This window comes from Candida parapsilosis, contig 005569 (genome assembly GCF_000182765.1).
Source record: "Candida parapsilosis strain CDC317 annotated contig 005569".
In the NCBI taxonomy this organism is placed as follows: Eukaryota; Fungi; Ascomycota; class Pichiomycetes; order Serinales; family Debaryomycetaceae; genus Lodderomyces; species Lodderomyces parapsilosis.
In genome coordinates, this window is record NW_023503278.1 from 1,416,645 (window position 1) to 1,433,628 (window position 16,984).

General features: G+C 39.6%; 8 protein-coding genes across 8 annotated transcripts; 6 read left to right on the forward strand and 2 right to left on the reverse strand. All coding sequences in view use genetic code 12, as the record gives it.

The window, feature by feature from the left end:
- Positions 1–295: 295 nt before the first annotated feature.
- TOM20 (Tom20p) lies at positions 296–811 on the forward strand (the record flags this gene model as incomplete). The annotated part of the gene is made up of 1 exon (XM_036806918.1): positions 296–811. The coding sequence occupies one exon, from the start codon at positions 296–298 to the stop codon at positions 809–811; it is 516 nt and encodes a 171-aa protein (XP_036663806.1).
- A 378-nt stretch (positions 812–1,189) lies between these two features.
- On the forward strand, positions 1,190–2,584 carry EXG2 (glucan exo-1,3-beta-glucosidase; the record flags this gene model as incomplete). The annotated part of the gene is made up of 1 exon (XM_036806919.1): positions 1,190–2,584. One exon carries the CDS (start codon positions 1,190–1,192, stop codon positions 2,582–2,584), a length of 1,395 nt encoding a protein of 464 aa, XP_036663807.1.
- A 160-nt stretch (positions 2,585–2,744) lies between these two features.
- Positions 2,745–3,824, forward strand: HOM6 (homoserine dehydrogenase; the record flags this gene model as incomplete). The annotated part of the gene is made up of 1 exon (XM_036806920.1): positions 2,745–3,824. The coding sequence occupies one exon, from the start codon at positions 2,745–2,747 to the stop codon at positions 3,822–3,824; it is 1,080 nt and encodes a 359-aa protein (XP_036663808.1).
- A 27-nt stretch (positions 3,825–3,851) lies between these two features.
- On the reverse strand, positions 3,852–8,225 carry IML1 (Iml1p; the record flags this gene model as incomplete). The annotated part of the gene is made up of 1 exon (XM_036806921.1): positions 3,852–8,225. One exon carries the CDS (start codon positions 8,223–8,225, stop codon positions 3,852–3,854), a length of 4,374 nt encoding a protein of 1,457 aa, XP_036663809.1.
- A 111-nt stretch (positions 8,226–8,336) lies between these two features.
- Positions 8,337–9,062, reverse strand: SNO1 (putative pyridoxal 5'-phosphate synthase; the record flags this gene model as incomplete). The annotated part of the gene is made up of 1 exon (XM_036806922.1): positions 8,337–9,062. The coding sequence occupies one exon, from the start codon at positions 9,060–9,062 to the stop codon at positions 8,337–8,339; it is 726 nt and encodes a 241-aa protein (XP_036663810.1).
- An 837-nt stretch (positions 9,063–9,899) lies between these two features.
- SNZ1 (pyridoxine biosynthesis protein) lies at positions 9,900–10,778 on the forward strand (the record flags this gene model as incomplete). Its single annotated transcript, XM_036806923.1, has 1 exon — positions 9,900–10,778. One exon carries the CDS (start codon positions 9,900–9,902, stop codon positions 10,776–10,778), a length of 879 nt encoding a protein of 292 aa, XP_036663811.1.
- A 972-nt stretch (positions 10,779–11,750) lies between these two features.
- On the forward strand, positions 11,751–13,496 carry CPAR2_106670 (uncharacterized protein; the record flags this gene model as incomplete). Its single annotated transcript, XM_036806925.1, has 1 exon — positions 11,751–13,496. The coding sequence occupies one exon, from the start codon at positions 11,751–11,753 to the stop codon at positions 13,494–13,496; it is 1,746 nt and encodes a 581-aa protein (XP_036663812.1).
- Positions 13,497–14,994: 1,498 nt separating this feature from the next.
- CPAR2_106680 (uncharacterized protein) lies at positions 14,995–16,731 on the forward strand (the record flags this gene model as incomplete). The annotated part of the gene is made up of 1 exon (XM_036806926.1): positions 14,995–16,731. The coding sequence occupies one exon, from the start codon at positions 14,995–14,997 to the stop codon at positions 16,729–16,731; it is 1,737 nt and encodes a 578-aa protein (XP_036663813.1).
- Between the last annotated feature and the right edge of the window lie 253 nt (positions 16,732–16,984).

Consider the following 16,984-nt stretch of genomic DNA (forward strand, 5'->3'; position numbering starts at 1 on the left):
AAGTTCAAACTGAGTTTGGTACTTGATTATTTTTTTTTTTGTTCCGTCTGCGCCAATCAGATGAAAATTGTTTGTCAAAAAAGAGACAATGAGAAATGGTTGGGCTAAAGACGCAGACTGTATGTACTTACTTCCACTTTAGGAAGTCTACATCATAACAAAAACTTTTTTTTTTTTCATTTTTCTTTTCACTTCCGGACGATTTTGCAAAAAAAAAAATTAGAAAAGCCATTTCTATAGAATCGGGTTTCTTTTCGGCCGTTTTACATATACAACCTTTCCACCACACATCACAATGAACAAAGCTTTAACAGTAACAGCAGTGGTTGCTACAGTATTTGCGGGATACGCCGTATACTTTGATTACCAACGTAGAAATTCAAGGGAGTTCAGAAAATCATTAAAGAAGAAAGCCGTTAAACAGCAAAAGATCAAGGAGAAGGTTGAAAAGGAGACCAAAGAACTTAAATTGGAAACCGTCAAGAAAGCACTTTTGGAAGATTTGAGAGCTAATCCAATTCCCACTGATTTGAATGAAAGAGAAGCATTTTTCATGGAACAAGTGGCAACAGGTGAGCAAAAAGCTAAGGATAACGCCACAGACGCTGCCATTTGCTTCTACAAGGCATTAGCCGTATACCCTAATCCAACTGATATCTTGGGAGTATATCAAAAGACCGTACCAGAAGAAGTTTACGAATTAGTTGTTATGATGATTGCTGTATATCCACCTGCATCGGTATCAAGCATCTTGAGTAGAGGAGGTGCTGCACCAGGTGAGACAAAACCTACTGCAGAAGATTTGGATTAAGGTGGGGCAAGGGAAGTGCTTTGAAGTGTTTGGAGAGGTGTTTAATTTTCGCCGATACTTGCTTTCTTTTTTAAAAAAAAGTGGGACCTGTTATTGCTGCGCTGTATATATTCGTTGCTCTTTTGTATTTGAGTAGAAGTGAAGGAGAAGAATGGTGTTTAGATGATATGTTGTAGTGAATTGTTTATGTGATACTTCGTGCCGAGCTAACGGCCGACGGTCCAACTTGTGCCGTCTTTTCTTTTAGATCTATCTTCCGCGCGATCCAAAGACTTATCTTTTAGGACCCCTTTTTTTTGCAAAGCCAAATCCACCATTGTTTTATTGACAATTGGACTCAGTTAACTTTGCGATAGGAGCTTAGCCTCGTTGTGTTCCATGTTTCATTCGTTATATCATTTAATTCTTTCGCTTTCAATACCAATATTTGTTTCAGGGTTGTCTAATAGCACAGCCGACTTTCAGTACAAGGGTGTAAGTATTGGTGGTTGGCTAGTCCTCGAGCCGTATATCACCCCGTCACTTTTCAAGGATACGTTATCCCATGACGAAACTGAAAAAGATCTTCCAGTGGATGAATACCATTATTGCAAAAAGTTGGGCCACGACGAGGCAGCAAAGCGTTTGGACCATCATTGGAGCACATTTTATAAAGAGTCAGATTTCAAGGAGATTCGTGATCATGGATTGAATATGGTCAGGATTCCTGTTGGCTACTGGTCTTTCAAAAAGTTTGACGGTGACCCTTATGTCTCTGGGGCACAAGACTTCCTCGACAAGGCAATTGAATGGTGTTCAAAGCATGATTTGAAAGTCTTGATTGATTTGCATGGTGCCCCCAACACTCAGAATGGATTTGACAATTCAGGATTGAGAAATATTGGGTACCCTGGGTGGCAAAATAAAACAGAATATGTTGATCACACCATTGAAGTTTTGCAACAGATTTATGAAAAATACGGAACCGGTGAATATGCACGTAATTATAGCGACACAATCATAGGAGTTGAAGTTTTAAACGAACCGTTGGGTCCAAAGTTGAATATGACAGACTTAAAAAAGTTTTATGTGGACTCTTATAATGATGCAAGGGACATCCAATCAGTCAATAATACCCTTTTGTTTCATGATGCTTTCCAAAGTATGGGCTATTGGGATGACTTTTTCTCCAGAGGCCAGATCAAATATCACAATAGGACACTAAATAGTACGGCTCATTTTGAAAACATAGTAGTTGATCACCACCATTATGAGGTATTTGGAAATGTTGTTGCCGATAATGTCACTCAACACTTGAAGAATATTGAGAATTATGCCGCCTCAATAAGTAAGGAGAAACATCCAGCTATTGTGGGGGAATGGTCTGCGGCTCTAACTGACTGTGCACCATGGCTCAACGGTATTGGGTTGGGAACCAGATACGAAGGTACAGCGCCATATGATACCAAAGCTGCAGGTAAATGCTCAGAAGTCACGCGGCATCCATCCAAATGGTCTGGCAAACAGAAAAAAGATTACCGTCGGTTTGTTGAGATGCAACTCTACCAGTACAACGCTCATACTAAAGGATGGATATTTTGGTGTTGGAAAACTCAAGGAGAAGCTACCGAATGGGATTTTCGGGAATTGGCACGATTAGAGATTATTCCACAACCATTAGACGACTACAAATACATCAAGAATGGGAAAGATACCAGTGGTGGTAATATAGCTGGCCCCAATGGAGCTTTGGTAAAAACAATGATTGCAATCGTTGTGGGGTATATTTTATAGAAAAGCGTAAAGAGTGAACTGTAGCTGTCTTTCTTTTCTGTAATTGTTTTACGGTAGCGTTGGTGATCTCTATTACTCACAGTTTTATCTTCTTTCTCTATTTTTTTTTTCATCCAAACTGTGGACACACAACCAATCGTTTTGAATAAACGTGCAAAGAATGAGTAAATCAGTCAATGTTGCTATCATTGGATCCGGAGTGGTAGGATCAGCTTACATCAATCAATTGAAAAATTTAAAGACCAACATCGCTTTCAATGTGGTGTACTTGGCTAGATCGTCGAAAGAAGCACTTTACAATGACGACTACAAGCCAATTGATTTAGCTACATACAAAACAGCACCTGCCAAATCAGTTTTGAGCTTGGAAAAGTTGATCGCATACTTGAAGGGGGCCCACAAACCAACAATTCTTGTCGACAACACATCAAATGAAGCAATTGCCAATAGTTATCCAAATTTCATCAAGGAGGGAATTTCAATTGCAACTCCGAACAAAAAAGCTTTTTCATCAGCTTTAAAAATTTGGAATGACATTTTCTCTAGTGCTGAAAAAGAAGGAAGCGGTTTGGTTTACCATGAATCGACTGTGGGTGCAGGCTTGCCAATCATTGGTCCTTTAAAAGACATTGTGCTTACCGGTGACAAAGTGGAAACCATTGAGGGTATTTTCTCAGGTACATTGTCCTACATTTTTAACGAGTTTTCAACTCCCGAGAAATCTGGTGTTCAGTTTTCTGATATAGTCACCAAAGCAAAGAGTTTGGGCTACACTGAACCTGATCCAAGAGACGATTTGAATGGATTGGATGTGGCAAGAAAAGTTACTATTCTTGCTCGTATTGCTGGATTTGATGTTGAGAGCCCAACAAGCTTCCCAGTTGAGAGTTTGATTCCTAAACAATTGGAAAGTGTCTCCAGCGCCGATGAATTTTTACAAAAATTGCCACAATATGACGCAGATATTCAAAAAGTTAAAGACGAGGCATTTGCTGATGGTAAAGTGTTACGATTTGTCGGTAAAGTTGATTTAAAGAATGACAATGTTTCAGTAGAGATTGGAAAGTATCCATTTGACCACCCATTTGCATCATTAAAGGGAAGCGACAACGTTGTTGCAATCAAGACAAATAGATATCCTAACCCACTCATCATTCAAGGCGCTGGTGCAGGTGCTGAGGTGACTGCTCATGGTGTTTTGGCTGATACTATCAAAATAGCTGAAAGAATTGCAAATTGATTAGTTTTAGTGTGTATGGGAAGTTCGCTACGTAATTTGTGAAACATACTGTTCTTGCCAGCTAGATTTCGCATCACGAAACACCTCTCTTAAATACTGTGCATTTTGGCACGCAGCTCTAAAATTCAACATGACTTTTTGAGAGTCCAAGTGAGTTGTTCTGGAACTAGCTTCATAATCTCCTGAAGGCGACACTGAAGAATTGACTCTGGTAACATGCATGTTATTAGGAGCCATGAAAAAGTCGCCACTATCTCTCAACTCAACAATGTAAAACCCTGTCATGTGTATAAATTGCGCGTATTGAAATGTAGGTTTACCCCAACTATAAGTGATATCAATATTATCACGCAGGAAAAACGAAGTAGCGCGATTATCAAGTAAAAAACTCATCTTCTTCAAGAAGCACAAGTGATAGTAGTACTTGTTTGAGTTTATAATTCTTGGATCAGCGAATTCATCGTCAGATAAAGGATCCACTGATAACTTGACTTCAACAAATGAATGAAACGGACTCAATTTTGGTATCATGCACAATTCTTTCCAAGGAGTTTCAACCAATTTCAAACCATGTCTTTCGCATAACCGCGACCACGCCATAATTGTATCTTCTATAAACTTGGTGGTGGTGGTGAGCCATTGTAGTCTTATATGATAGCAATGATCGGGATTATGAACACGGTCATAATGTACAGTGATCACCTCCAGTCTGTTTGATTTTTTCAAAGGGTCTACGTCAAACTTTATCGCTTTGCTCAAAATGAACTTCCTATTTTTTTTCCCGGTAGAGTCCGCCATTGATGACACTTCCGAGCCTATGTTGTGGGACGTCGTGACCTTTACGAGCCCTTCTTGTCCTTGAATTTTCGGTGACGAGGTAGATTTTGACGTGATAGAACCTTCCTTTTTGGTGCTACTACTAAACCAGGAGCCTCGATTCACTTTGTCAACCTTTTCGAGATATTCCTCTTCAAACTCATAAAAGTAGTAGCCATCAATAAACCCGTGCCTCTGTTCGACGTGCTTGAAAACACCTTTAGTCAACAAATTTTGTCCATAAGTAACAGCCGCCTCTCGTGTATCTATATCCTCAAAACAGTCAACAAGCCATGTCACGAGCTCGCTTCCGATAAAGCACAGCAAATGTTTTTTGAAATGCCACGTTCTATCGACAAGTTTCAATCCAGATTGTGGGTTTTGCAACTCAAGTGCCAATTCTAATAATTTTATACTTTTGTTGAAACGCATATGCTCGGGTATCATCAACGTTGGTTGATTCCCCGTGAGGTCGTAATTCTCTGATTCATTGGATAAAAAGTCGTAGAGATTTCCAGTGTAAAAGTTAACGTCGGAGAACCGATCAGCAGTTTTTGGTTTGCTGTGGTCTTTCCTATACTTGCCCTTTTCAATAACTGCTATCAATTTTCTCAACCCTTCGACTCTTATCTCCTCAGCATTCAAATGTTCATTACTCAAATAGTATGCGTTTTTGGGTATCTCTGCAGGCATCACCACAAACTTCATCTTGTGAAATTCTTTTTTGTCATCAGGTAACGCATCATCAAAGCCTGCCAAAAACTGATCGAACTGATTCCAATTATACTTTTGTGGATATTGAGCAATCGCATCCACCTGTGATGGTGAATAATCGTCTGCATACCTAGTCCTAATTAAAGGAAAGTAAGGTTGAGAAACACGTTGACCTAGCGTAATCTTCTTTTCATCATCCTTAATTATTTTCCGGTATAATTGAACATTTAAATTTCCATTGTAATCACAAAATATACGGTGAATCTCATCATCCATGGACAAATATATCCTCGAGCCAAGGAAATTGTCATCCGGAAAGTATTTGATAATGGACTCAGCATTACCCGCTGGTTTTCTCTCCACTTCAGCTTTTTTAACACCATCTCCATAACAAATTTGAAAACCCGACATCAATCGTAGTTGTATCATCTCCCTCATTAATTCCGGAGTTGTTCGTAGCTCCAAGTAATTTTCACTATTCAAGTACACCGTATAATTTTGAAAAGTGTACTGCAGCTGTAATTGCTGCTGAGTAGGAAACACTCCTGTCGTAATAGGCAATGCTGCAGGTGCTTGAAAAGATCTCCATTTGATCAATTTACGCTGAATCTTGTCCGGAAAAAGGTTGCTCCATCTGCTAACATTTGATTTCTGAAGAATATTGTTTGTGATTTCTCTCGAAGGGTTGGAAATCTCGATCCAAAGAGAGTTATGAGGGGGAATTTCCGCAGATTCTGAGATTGCGGCAAACTTTTCTCTTGCGCCGGCTTTTGGGTCATTGATTTGCTTTCGAGATTTCTCTTCTCGTTTGGAGAATAAGGTCTCAGCTTTGATGATCCTTGGAGACTGCGAGTCTTTTCGATAGGTTTCAATTTGACTGCCTTCGCTAGACCTTGGAACGCTTTTCAACAGCGCCGTGGGTGAGGTTACTGCCTTCTCTTCGCTATACTTGTTAATGTTATACAATCTTGACAACGCAGATGTTTCCCCACTAGGATGAGCTACTGTCCCCATAGCAGCCGAGTTGGTTGTCAAACCATTTGCTGGGAGAAGGGAAGTTCGGTTGTTGAATATTAAGGAAAGTGTTGCCTTAGAATCTTTTATAGACGGTGCCTTAAATTTTGGTTCAGGAATGTTAAAGTCTATTTCTGACTCCACCTTTCGCTGTATAGGCAGAAAAATGGACTCATCGTACTTATCCATCGATTCGGTCAATGAGTCGCCTTGTCTCTTCAAATACAAACGTGATATGCGTGCATCACTCGCCTCGTTTTCCATAACACCCATCATTTGCAATTCGTAAATCTTGCACCTTGGAATCCACTGTGATATATCATCTTGCTTCTCCTTGAAGAAGGAAATGTCACACCATATAGGTACACAATAGCTCACTTTCCCATTTTTGATATATCGAAGTAATGGCGTTACGTGTAACGGAGGTTGGCTCAAGCACACGATATCAAGGCTAGTATCAATAATAGACATTTTTTTACTTGTTTCGAGGAGTAAATCGTAGCCAACATCAAATAATCCTGTTCCTGGTGTGATAAGGATAAAGTGGTTAAGTGAATGTTTTAAATCAGTATTTCTGAAACGGTCATTAAACAGTACCAAAGCTACATTCACCGCTTCTAGAAAGTTTCCCTTCACCGCGGGCAACATCTGACCTTCCAAGATATACCTTGATTCTTGTGCTCGATTCAACATACAATCACGTTTGAAATTTGCAAACTCGAGTCTCAAATTTGCCATAATTCGATCCCAATGAACAATGTTTACCTGATCCACGACAACCCTAAAGTAATCGCGACGTTGAGAAGGGCGTTCTCCAGGAAGCAAGTTTGTCCATGGAACATTCGTAAGGTCCACACTTGTGAATAAGACTATTGTAATTGAGTGATGTGTACCTTTGTCTCTCCAGCGTCGAAATATTTTGGGAAACAAATTATTCACCAATTTATGAAACATGATTTCCCCGTTTTCTTCAAAATTCCACATTTCCCTTGATAGTTGAATAAGTACAGTAAGCTTTGCACTTTCACTTCTATAAATAATTTTAGTTTCTTTGTTTATGTAACCAGAAAATACTTTCTTCCCATTCTTGTACATGTATCGAACAACACCTGTCCTGTTGTTGAGAAAGGAAAGTCTTTGCTCAGTGTGGCAACACCTATCAACCAACGAAGACGAAAATTGCCACATGGCATCTCTGGACAAATTCACATCTTTGATGAATATTTCCATAGAATCGATGGCTACCGCATCCAAGTTTGTGATTCGTCGTACCAGGACAACACTCCTTGGCGCTAGGTCAAGTAGTCTTTGGTATGGATTTGATTGTAGCGAAATTTGGGACTGTGATTGTTGCTGTTTTTGTCGTGCATCCAATGGTTTTAACTCTGGCGTATCTTGATGCTCCCGAATATTTCGTTGAGATAACTTAAACACTAGCTTCTTTGGTGACTGTGAATCTACACTTTGTAGTTCATACACCTCTCCAGGAGCAACACCTCCGGGAAAAGCATTGGAATCGAGTAATACATCCTCTTGTGTCGTTCGACCCTCATGAAACCAAAGAGTCAATTGTATTGTGGCCTTGAGTTCCTTATTGTTACTGCTTGTTTTATACAAATTCGGTAGATCTCTCTTTGTTGAATCGATGTTATGGTTGTTCTGGCGGTTTACAACAATGGAAGTTCCAGAAGATTTGTTGACTAAAAGTTGGTTGTTTGAGATAGCACGCTTCGACCCCACAGTTATACTTGATTGATTGGCACTCATTCGCCCTACGGGTACAATCAGCTGCGATGTCTCCACATTTTCGCCGTGAATCTTATTGGTTAATGCGTTTGATGACCTGGCATGTTGCATATTGTATTTACAGTCCCTACTAGTATTAAGTTCTCCAAAAAGTAATTTTCACTTTATAATTCAATTTTTCAGGTTTCCCCTGACCGCACGTGCATTATACGTACTCTCTATCTACAAAACAAACTCATCTATAAACCATTGATGGAACCTATTGTCGTCTGACAATTCAGGATGAAAAGAAGTGCCAAGTATGCGACCCTGTCTAACTGCTACAATAAGTTCATTTTTCTCCCCATCGTAGTTATGCAATTTGTACAATACTTCAACTGGGGCTTTATTAACATAATGGTTCTTTGACCTCACTACCTTGTCTGAAGCTGATCCACCAAGTTCCTCATTTTCCAATATCTTGGTCACAACTGGCGCCCTTATAAACACCGTGGGAAAGTTATCGCATCCAGGTATAAATCCACTAAAATCCAAATTTTGTTCAAATGAATCAACTTGTCGACCAAAGGCATTTCGACTAACTTGAATATCTAAACCTCCCAAGCATGTCTGATTTTCAACGGCATTTTTAATCTCTTTTGCGAGGAAAATCAAACCGGCACAAGTACCCCAAATGGACTTTGACTCATCAGAAACGAAGTCGTACAAATGCGGAAGCAAGTTTGTTCTTTCTGCAATATATGACATAGAACTGCTTTCACCACCTGGAATCACCAACGCATCGCAATTCTCAAGCTCTTCTTTGGTTCTAACTGCAATAATGTTGATAGAATAACTAGAGTATTTTTCTTCACTCTGTTGAATAACGGATTTAAAATAGGTGATGTGTTCTCTAAACGCTCCTTGAAGGGCAAGCACTCCTAATGTAACTGGCTTTGGCACAGTCATTGTCTGTGGTGGCTCTTCTTCAATGATAACGTTATCTAACTATACTTTGTCAAAAATTGACTCGGGCAAAAGCGTTCTCTTCTCTTCTCTTTTTTATTTTTCGATCAGATGCCGTGAAGCAGAAATCTCGGATGGACTTTTACTAACGGAAGTAGTTTATTGCAGTTGCTCCTAGAGGAGTGGCGTAGTAACTCTCGTAGCGGCTATGCAATTCCTAGGGAAAAACTTTGGAGAGATTGATTCCAATGAAACACAAAAACTAGTGGAACATTTAAGCGCATACGACTGGAATTGAGCCGAGAATCATTGGAAACTGAATGAATAAATGAGCTAGAAGGCGGAAATAGTTTGCCTTCTACGTACAAACTATGAGGCGTTTTATGCCATGGATACTCTAATGGGCCCAAATTGGAAGTGTTAACTGGTCTTGGCACCGGATCATTCTGTTACGACGAAAATGGCTCCAGCCCTTACCCTATACAAGCACCCCCACATGAAGGTTTGGTCCCTGTAATCGATACCACCGAGGTGAGGTATTCTCACACAAGTAGTGAATCTCCTTGCATTTCCAATAAACATAATATTAGGCAAATCGGGTTCATTTTTACTCCGCTGGCAAATACGAAGACGTGAAAAAAAAAAGAGTCAGAAAATCTGACTTCTTTGTGTCCCTTTCCACTTTTGTTTCAGAACCTTATATTTCTTCGGTCATAGTTTTTCTTTTAAATTTTTCACCTTTGACTACTATAGATATCGATTTCAGTTTCCTTTAGATATTAATTTACAAATCCACAGTCGACCAATTAGTCAATACCAACATATTACCATCTATTCACGATGTCAGAATTGAAAATTAAAGAAGGGTTAGCCAAGATGTTGAAAGGTGGGGTTATCATGGATGTTGTTAACTACGAACAAGCAAAAATTGCCGAAAGGGCTGGCGCTTGTTCTGTCATGGCTCTTGAAAGAATTCCTGCCGAAATGAGAAAGTCAAACCAAGTTTGTAGAATGTCAGACCCACATATGATTAAAGAGATCATGGAGAATGTCCAGATACCAGTTATGGCTAAAGTTAGAATTGGGCATTTTGTTGAAGCTCAAATTTTGGAAGCTTTGAAGGTGGACTATATTGATGAGAGTGAAGTTTTAACTCCCGCTGACACTGTAGACCACATTGACAAGAACAAATTTAACGTTCCATTTGTGTGTGGTGCCCGAAACTTGGGTGAGGCATTAAGAAGAATTAATGAGGGTGCTGCCATGATTAGATGCAAAGGTGAAGCTGGTACTGGCGACATTTCCTCTGCAGTCGACCACATCAAGACCATCACCAAAGACATCCAAGAAGCATGTGAATTAAAGACTGAAGAGGAAAGAAAAGCGTTGGCCAAGGAATTGAGAGTACCAGTTGAATTGGTCAACACCGTTGTGGAATTGAAAAGATTGCCTGTTGTCACTTTTGCTGCTGGTGGTGTTGCTACTCCTGCCGATGCTGCCTTGTTGATGCAATTGGGCTGTGATGGTGTATTTGTTGGTTCTGGTATCTTCAAGTCCCTGAATCCTGAAAAGCTTGCCACTGCTATTGTCAATGCTGTCACTCATTATGACGACCCTCTCAAGTTGTTGGAATATTCTACTGACTTGGGCGAATTGATGCCAGGTATATCAGTTGACTCTATCAAGGAGAACGAAAAGTTGGAAAAGAGAGGTTGGTAGTAAAGCTAGGGCAGATAGGATTTCATATGCTATTGTACTTAAAGCGTCACTTGTTTATAGTTCTACACGCAATTTGTGTAAACAATTTAAACCTTATTTTTGAATGTTTAATCGCTTCAAATGTGGGGCAAGCATTTGCAAGTTTGCGGGCTTACAAGGTTCATTGTTGACTTCCAAAGCCGGTACTCCAGACGTAACCCTGAGCTAATGCTTTCAACAATGAGATATCTCTTTAAGTAATCAAAAACGTAGAGGCTATATTCCATATTCAGACAAATTGTGGAAAAAAATCGCATGCTTTTCCTCGTAATGCAAACCCAACCTAACCTCACAAGAGACTCTCCCCCACCCAACCTTGGATGAATGCTTCTTCCCCAGCTGATAAATAGCCTAAACCGCTCAATATACTACATTGAAGAATGAGATTTCCGTGTGTGTTCGGTTTAAAAGTTGCCAAGAGTGAAAATCAGTTTCGTTTACCCAATTTGGAATTATCAGCGCAAGAGAAACTTTTCCACATTTTTGAAATCGTCACACATTAAATCGTGAAAAGAGGTGGCACCATACAACGATGCTGTCGCTTTTCTGCGAAGAACACAAGACTTTATTGGTTGGATAATGTGGGGGCTGACTTAAGTGAAACCAATTTTGATAAGCAAAAAAAATTCCGTTTTTTCGAGGAGCTTTAGTGCAAGTGGCTGATTCAAACGATTATTGCGTTTGTTTAAATTTCCGACCAAATTCCGTTTCTAATATTCCGAGTATCTTCAAAATTCCGTTGCATTCAACCAAAATGAAGTCAATGGTTTAAAGCAAGTTGATGATAACCAGCCTTACATGCGAGTCTAAACCTGGGGTCTTACGTTTCTTGCTAATGGTGGTGGCCCTTTGGCTTAAATAGAGCACTATCCTCCATGATGGAGCTGGCAATTTGAAGACATTCAAAGTAGATTCAATTTGTTATTTTGCAAGATGAGCTTTAAAAACCTATTCAATAAAGAAAGTAGTACTTCGGTTGATGTTGAATGCGTATCGGAGCCTGCAGAATCTATCTCAACTGAAAAAATCAAGTTGCATGGTGATTTTCATGATAGACTTGATGTGGAAAAGCATGGAGAAACACAAAGGAGAATTACTCCTCGTCATGTGAGTTTGATGATTATTGGTCAGTCAATTGGAAGTGGTTTGTTTCTTGGTGTTCGAACTCCTTTGAATACAAGTGGTTCTTTGTCGTTCTTTTTGGCTTTTACAATTTGGGCTGTCTTTGTTGTTTACCCCTTGATGCAAGTTGTTGGTGTCATTTGTTGCTATTTACCGATCAAGGGATCTTTTATTCACTACAGTGCTAGGTATGTTGACCCGGCTCTTGGATTTGCCTCAAGTATAATATATATCTACACATGCATGATGTTTGTTTGTCTTGAAGCCACAGCGGTTGCCCAGGTGATTGGATTTTGGACAGATGTTAATCCGGGCGCTTGGATTACTATTTGCATTGTGATATATCCCCTTATTGGAATATTTGGGTCAAATATTTATGGTGAAGTCGAGTTTTACTCATCAATCTTGAAATTGTTTATGGTCATGGGGTTGATGCTTTTTTCACTTGTATCCATGTGTGGTGGGAACCCTCGTCACGACGCATATGGTTTTCAACACTGGAAAGAAGGTGGTTTATTTAGAGAGTATTTGGTTGATGGAAGTACTGGTAAATTTTTGGCCTGGTGGAGTTCGTTGTTGTGGGCGGCATTTGCTGCTGGCGGTCCTGATGGCTTAGCAATGCTTGCAGGTGAAATAAAACGTCCAAGAACAACCATGGCCAATGCAGCAAAGAGAACTTACATTAGAGTCTACATCTTTTATATTGGAGGTATGTTTTTCCTTTGTTGTTTGGTTTCTTCAGTCAATCCAAAACTTGTTGCCCAATTACTGGAAGGGTCAAACTCTTCAGCAGGCTCGCCTTGGGTGATTGGAATTGAAGACGTTGGAGTCAAAGGTTTGGCATCGGTGATCAATGCAGGTATCATGATGTCGGCTTTTTCGTGTGGAAATGCCTTCTTTTATTGTTCTGCTAGGTCGATATATAGCGCTGCTTTAGGTGGTTACTTGCCTCGCTTTTTAGCCAAGTGTTTGCCAAATGGGGCTCCAATTTATTGCGTTCTTATCACGTTCGCTGTGTCCTTGATTTCATACTTGAATGTTAATGAAAGTGGAGCTGTCGTTTTCAACTGGTTTGTTAATTTATGTGCCACCGGGTTGTTGTTGACTTATACTTGCATATGGTGGTCCTATTTCCAATTCCGCAAAGCTTGGGAATTCAAACACAAGCAAAAAATGAAGCATCCAGAGTACCCTTACTTTCTATGTCCGCAATGGATGCATCCAATCTTTACTTATTTGGGGTTGGCATTAACTGTTTTGGTGGTTTTTTTCAATGGATTCTGGATATTCTTCCCTGGGCAATTCAATGTATCCAACCTATTCACAAGTTACTTTGCCCCCGTGTTTTTCGTGTGCTTGTTTGTATTTTGGAAAGTTGTTAAACGCACGCACTTTAGGACTGCAAAAACCGCTGATATCACCAGTGGTAAGCAACGCATTGATGATGAAGAGGAGGCTGAAGAGAAGGAGATTCGTGAACAGGAATTTGTTTTCTATCAAAATGCAAAGTGGTATCACAAAGCATGGCAGAAATTCTACGCATTTTGGTTTACATAGAATCTGACTAAGTGGTGGATGTGCTTTGAATATGTTTGTCAATTACTTTGTATACTCTGAGAGTGTGTATATTTGCACGATCCTGATGTCTTGAGCACTCGATTCTTGAACGTAGTATATCTCTCAAGAAATAAGCCTGGTGGGCGTCTCTCTAATTTCATGGGATTTGGCTCTAATCGATAGAGCTTGCAGTGGCGTGTAATTCAAGAATAGAAACATTAAATAATTAGCTTTCTTCCCTTAAAACCGCGCAAAAATTGGATCGAAATTGTTGCAAATTACTGATCCAACAACACCTTAGTTTTTCAAAAAAATTGATTCAATAAATCAAGGAGTGAAATTCAAATTTAAACCAGTGAGAAGCCCCTAATCATTGATCGATTGGTTTCTGAAAAATCTATCCGTCTAGGAATGTGGGTCTATAGACTTGGGTTACCTGAAATGCTACCACTTGAGTCTTCAAAATATACCCCCGCTCCTGTAGTATATCATTCATGAATGTTAATTTGTTCCAAAGTACAAAACAAGATCAGCAGTTTCATTAATTTAGGAAACATTCAGCCATACATCCTCTTTAATAATCCAAAACACCAATTAAAAATTTACAGATAAAGCCCATTATTACAAACAGTAATCACGCACAAAAGGGGTTTTGATCAATTATAATATTCAACCCATTTCATCTGGGACAATCATTCCCAAAGCAGGACACACTGGAAAAGTACATATGCGGAGAAATGAAGCATCACATTACAGCTGCGTTCATCGGCGTGAGAAGCTAGAAGTCTGCTTTCATTGTAGCCACTGAGCAACACAACAACACTTGAACATTTGGAAAGCGCGTACTCTCTGCAATTTATCCAACTGACAAATTGTGACAGTTTAGACTAGAGTCTTATAGTTTGTGCGCATATATGTTGTTAGTTTTAGTGTTGGTCTTTTTTTTTTCTTTTTTGGTTCTCCTTCAGCCGTTTACGGTTTCTAATTTTGTGGGGAAGATGCAAAGCGAGATTGCGTGTGCCCAAAATCACATCACACTGGTCAGTGTTTGATTCGTAGAAAGTTTTGTCCAATGCCCCAACAATATGAGCACCAAAGATTCAATCTTGACCAAAGGGGTCCCGAAGCCCTATATCAAGCACTGAACGCAAAAGATCATTGACAAAAGTTATTATGAATCAAGTCCTTTTTTCTTCTCATTTTTTCTTTAAGGCTAAGAAATTTTTCATCACAGAACTCGTATCATCATTGAACAATTATTATCAAAGATGCTGAATTTGACTACAAAATCAAGGTTTCCGCTTCTATTACAGGGAAATGGCATCTAATTCCGTAGGAAAAATTCCGAATGCTTTCAATTCCGTTTTACATCAATGGTTTTGGAAAGTGAAAACCAGATAACTGATGAGGCTATAAATATCCGTCAATGGTATCGAGTAAAGGCTTTAGACTACAACAACAGGCTTCCAATCTCATTATCTATTACATTTTGTCAAGAATGAGTGAAGAAAGAAAAGAGCATCCGGCAATATTTGATGTCGAAAGAGCATCAGGACAATCTGATTCAATCGACAAAGAGCTGAGTAAGATACAGTTCAAGGATTTTGAAGATCGACTTGACCCCAAAAAGTATGGTGAAACTCAAAGAAGAATGAATTCAAGGCATGTAAACTTGATGATTATGGGTCAGTCCATTGGCAGTGGTTTGTTTCTTGGTATAAGATCTCCTTTGCATACAAGTGGTTCCCTATCGTTCTTTTTAGCATTTACCATTTATGCAGTTGTCGTTGTTTACCCGTTGATGCAATGTATTGGTGTCATGTGCTCTTACTTGCCAATAAAAGGGACTTTTATCCACTATAGCGCCAGGTACGTTGATCCAGCCCTTGGTTTTGCCTCATCGTTGATCTACATTTACACCTGTATGATGTTTGTTTGTATTGAAGCTACTGCAGTGGCTCAGTTAATTGGATATTGGTCGGACCTCAACCCAGGAGTGTGGATTACCCTCTGTATCTTGCTTTACCCGTTAATTGGTATCTTTGGTTGTAACATATACGGTGAAGTGGAATTTTATTCCTCCATCTTGAAGGTGTTTTTGATCATGGCATTGATGCTCTTTTCCCTTATATCAATGTGTGGAGGAAACCCACAAGGAAGAGCATACGGGTTCCAACACTGGAAAGAAGGTGGGTTGTTTCGAGAATACTTGGTTGGCGGTGGTACTGGTAAGTTTTTTGCATGGTGGAGCTCTTTGATATGGGCAGGATTTGCTGCTGGAGGAGCAGATGGGTTTTCAATGATTGCGTCTGAAGTACAACGACCAAGGACTACTATGGCTACTGCGGCAAAAAGAGTCTATATCAGAGTTTACTTATTCTACATTGGTGGTGTCTTTTTCCTCAATTGCTTGATTTCGTCAGTAAACGAGAGATTAGTCGAGCAATTAGAAGCTGGCTCAGCAACGTCAGCCGGCTCTCCTTGGGTCATTGGTATAGAAGATGTTGGGGTTAAAGGTTTGGCATCTGTTATCAATGCGTGTGTTATGACATCAGCGTTTTCTTGTGGTAACGCCTTTTTCTACTGTTCCACTAGGTCACTTTACAGTGCCTCATTGGCTGGTTACTTGCCACGCTTTTTATCAAAATGTTTAAAGAATGGGTCTCCTGTTTACTGCGTCCTTGTTACATTTGCCGTATCATTGGTTGCTTACTTGAATGTAAATGAAGATGGAGTGGTAGTTTTCAACTGGTTTGTAAACTTGTGTGCTACGGGATTATTGTTGGCGTATATATGTATGTGGTGGTCATATTTCCAATTCCGCAGAGCATGGGAGGCTCAACACAAGCAAAAAATAAGAAACCCAGAGTACCCCTACTTTACTGGACCCAAATGGCTACATCCTGTTTTAACTTATGCGGGATTGATCTTCACCGTCTTGGTGGTTTTCTTTAATGGGTTCTGGATTTTCTTCCCCGGTAATTTTAGTGTTTCCAACTTGTTTACAAGCTACTTTGCCCCTGCTTTCTTTGTTTGTTTATTTGTGTTTTGGAAGGTGTTTAAAAAGACCAAGTTTAGAACTCCCTTGACAGCTGACATCACCAGCGGTAAGCAAAGAGTTGATGATGAAGAAGAAGTTGAAGAAAGAGAGTATGCCGCTAAACAAGCGGAATATGCTAATGGAACCTGGTATGTTAAAGCATGGAGATGGGTCTACAACTTATGTTTCAGCTAAGCTCATATGAGGTAAGGGACTTGTCCTTGTTGCTTTAGCATCCATTATCTCTATGCCATAAAAATGTATGACTTCTTGTTTGATAGTTTACTTTGCAGCCAAGTATTCTTGGCAAGCTGCTTCAAGTTGTATGTGTTACTCTATTAGTATTTTTCAATATACGTGAATATGTAATTGCTCCATTGATGGATAAAAATTAGTGAAATGGGGTCCTTGAAAGTATCTTCAACTTCTCTTACAATCTCTTGGATCG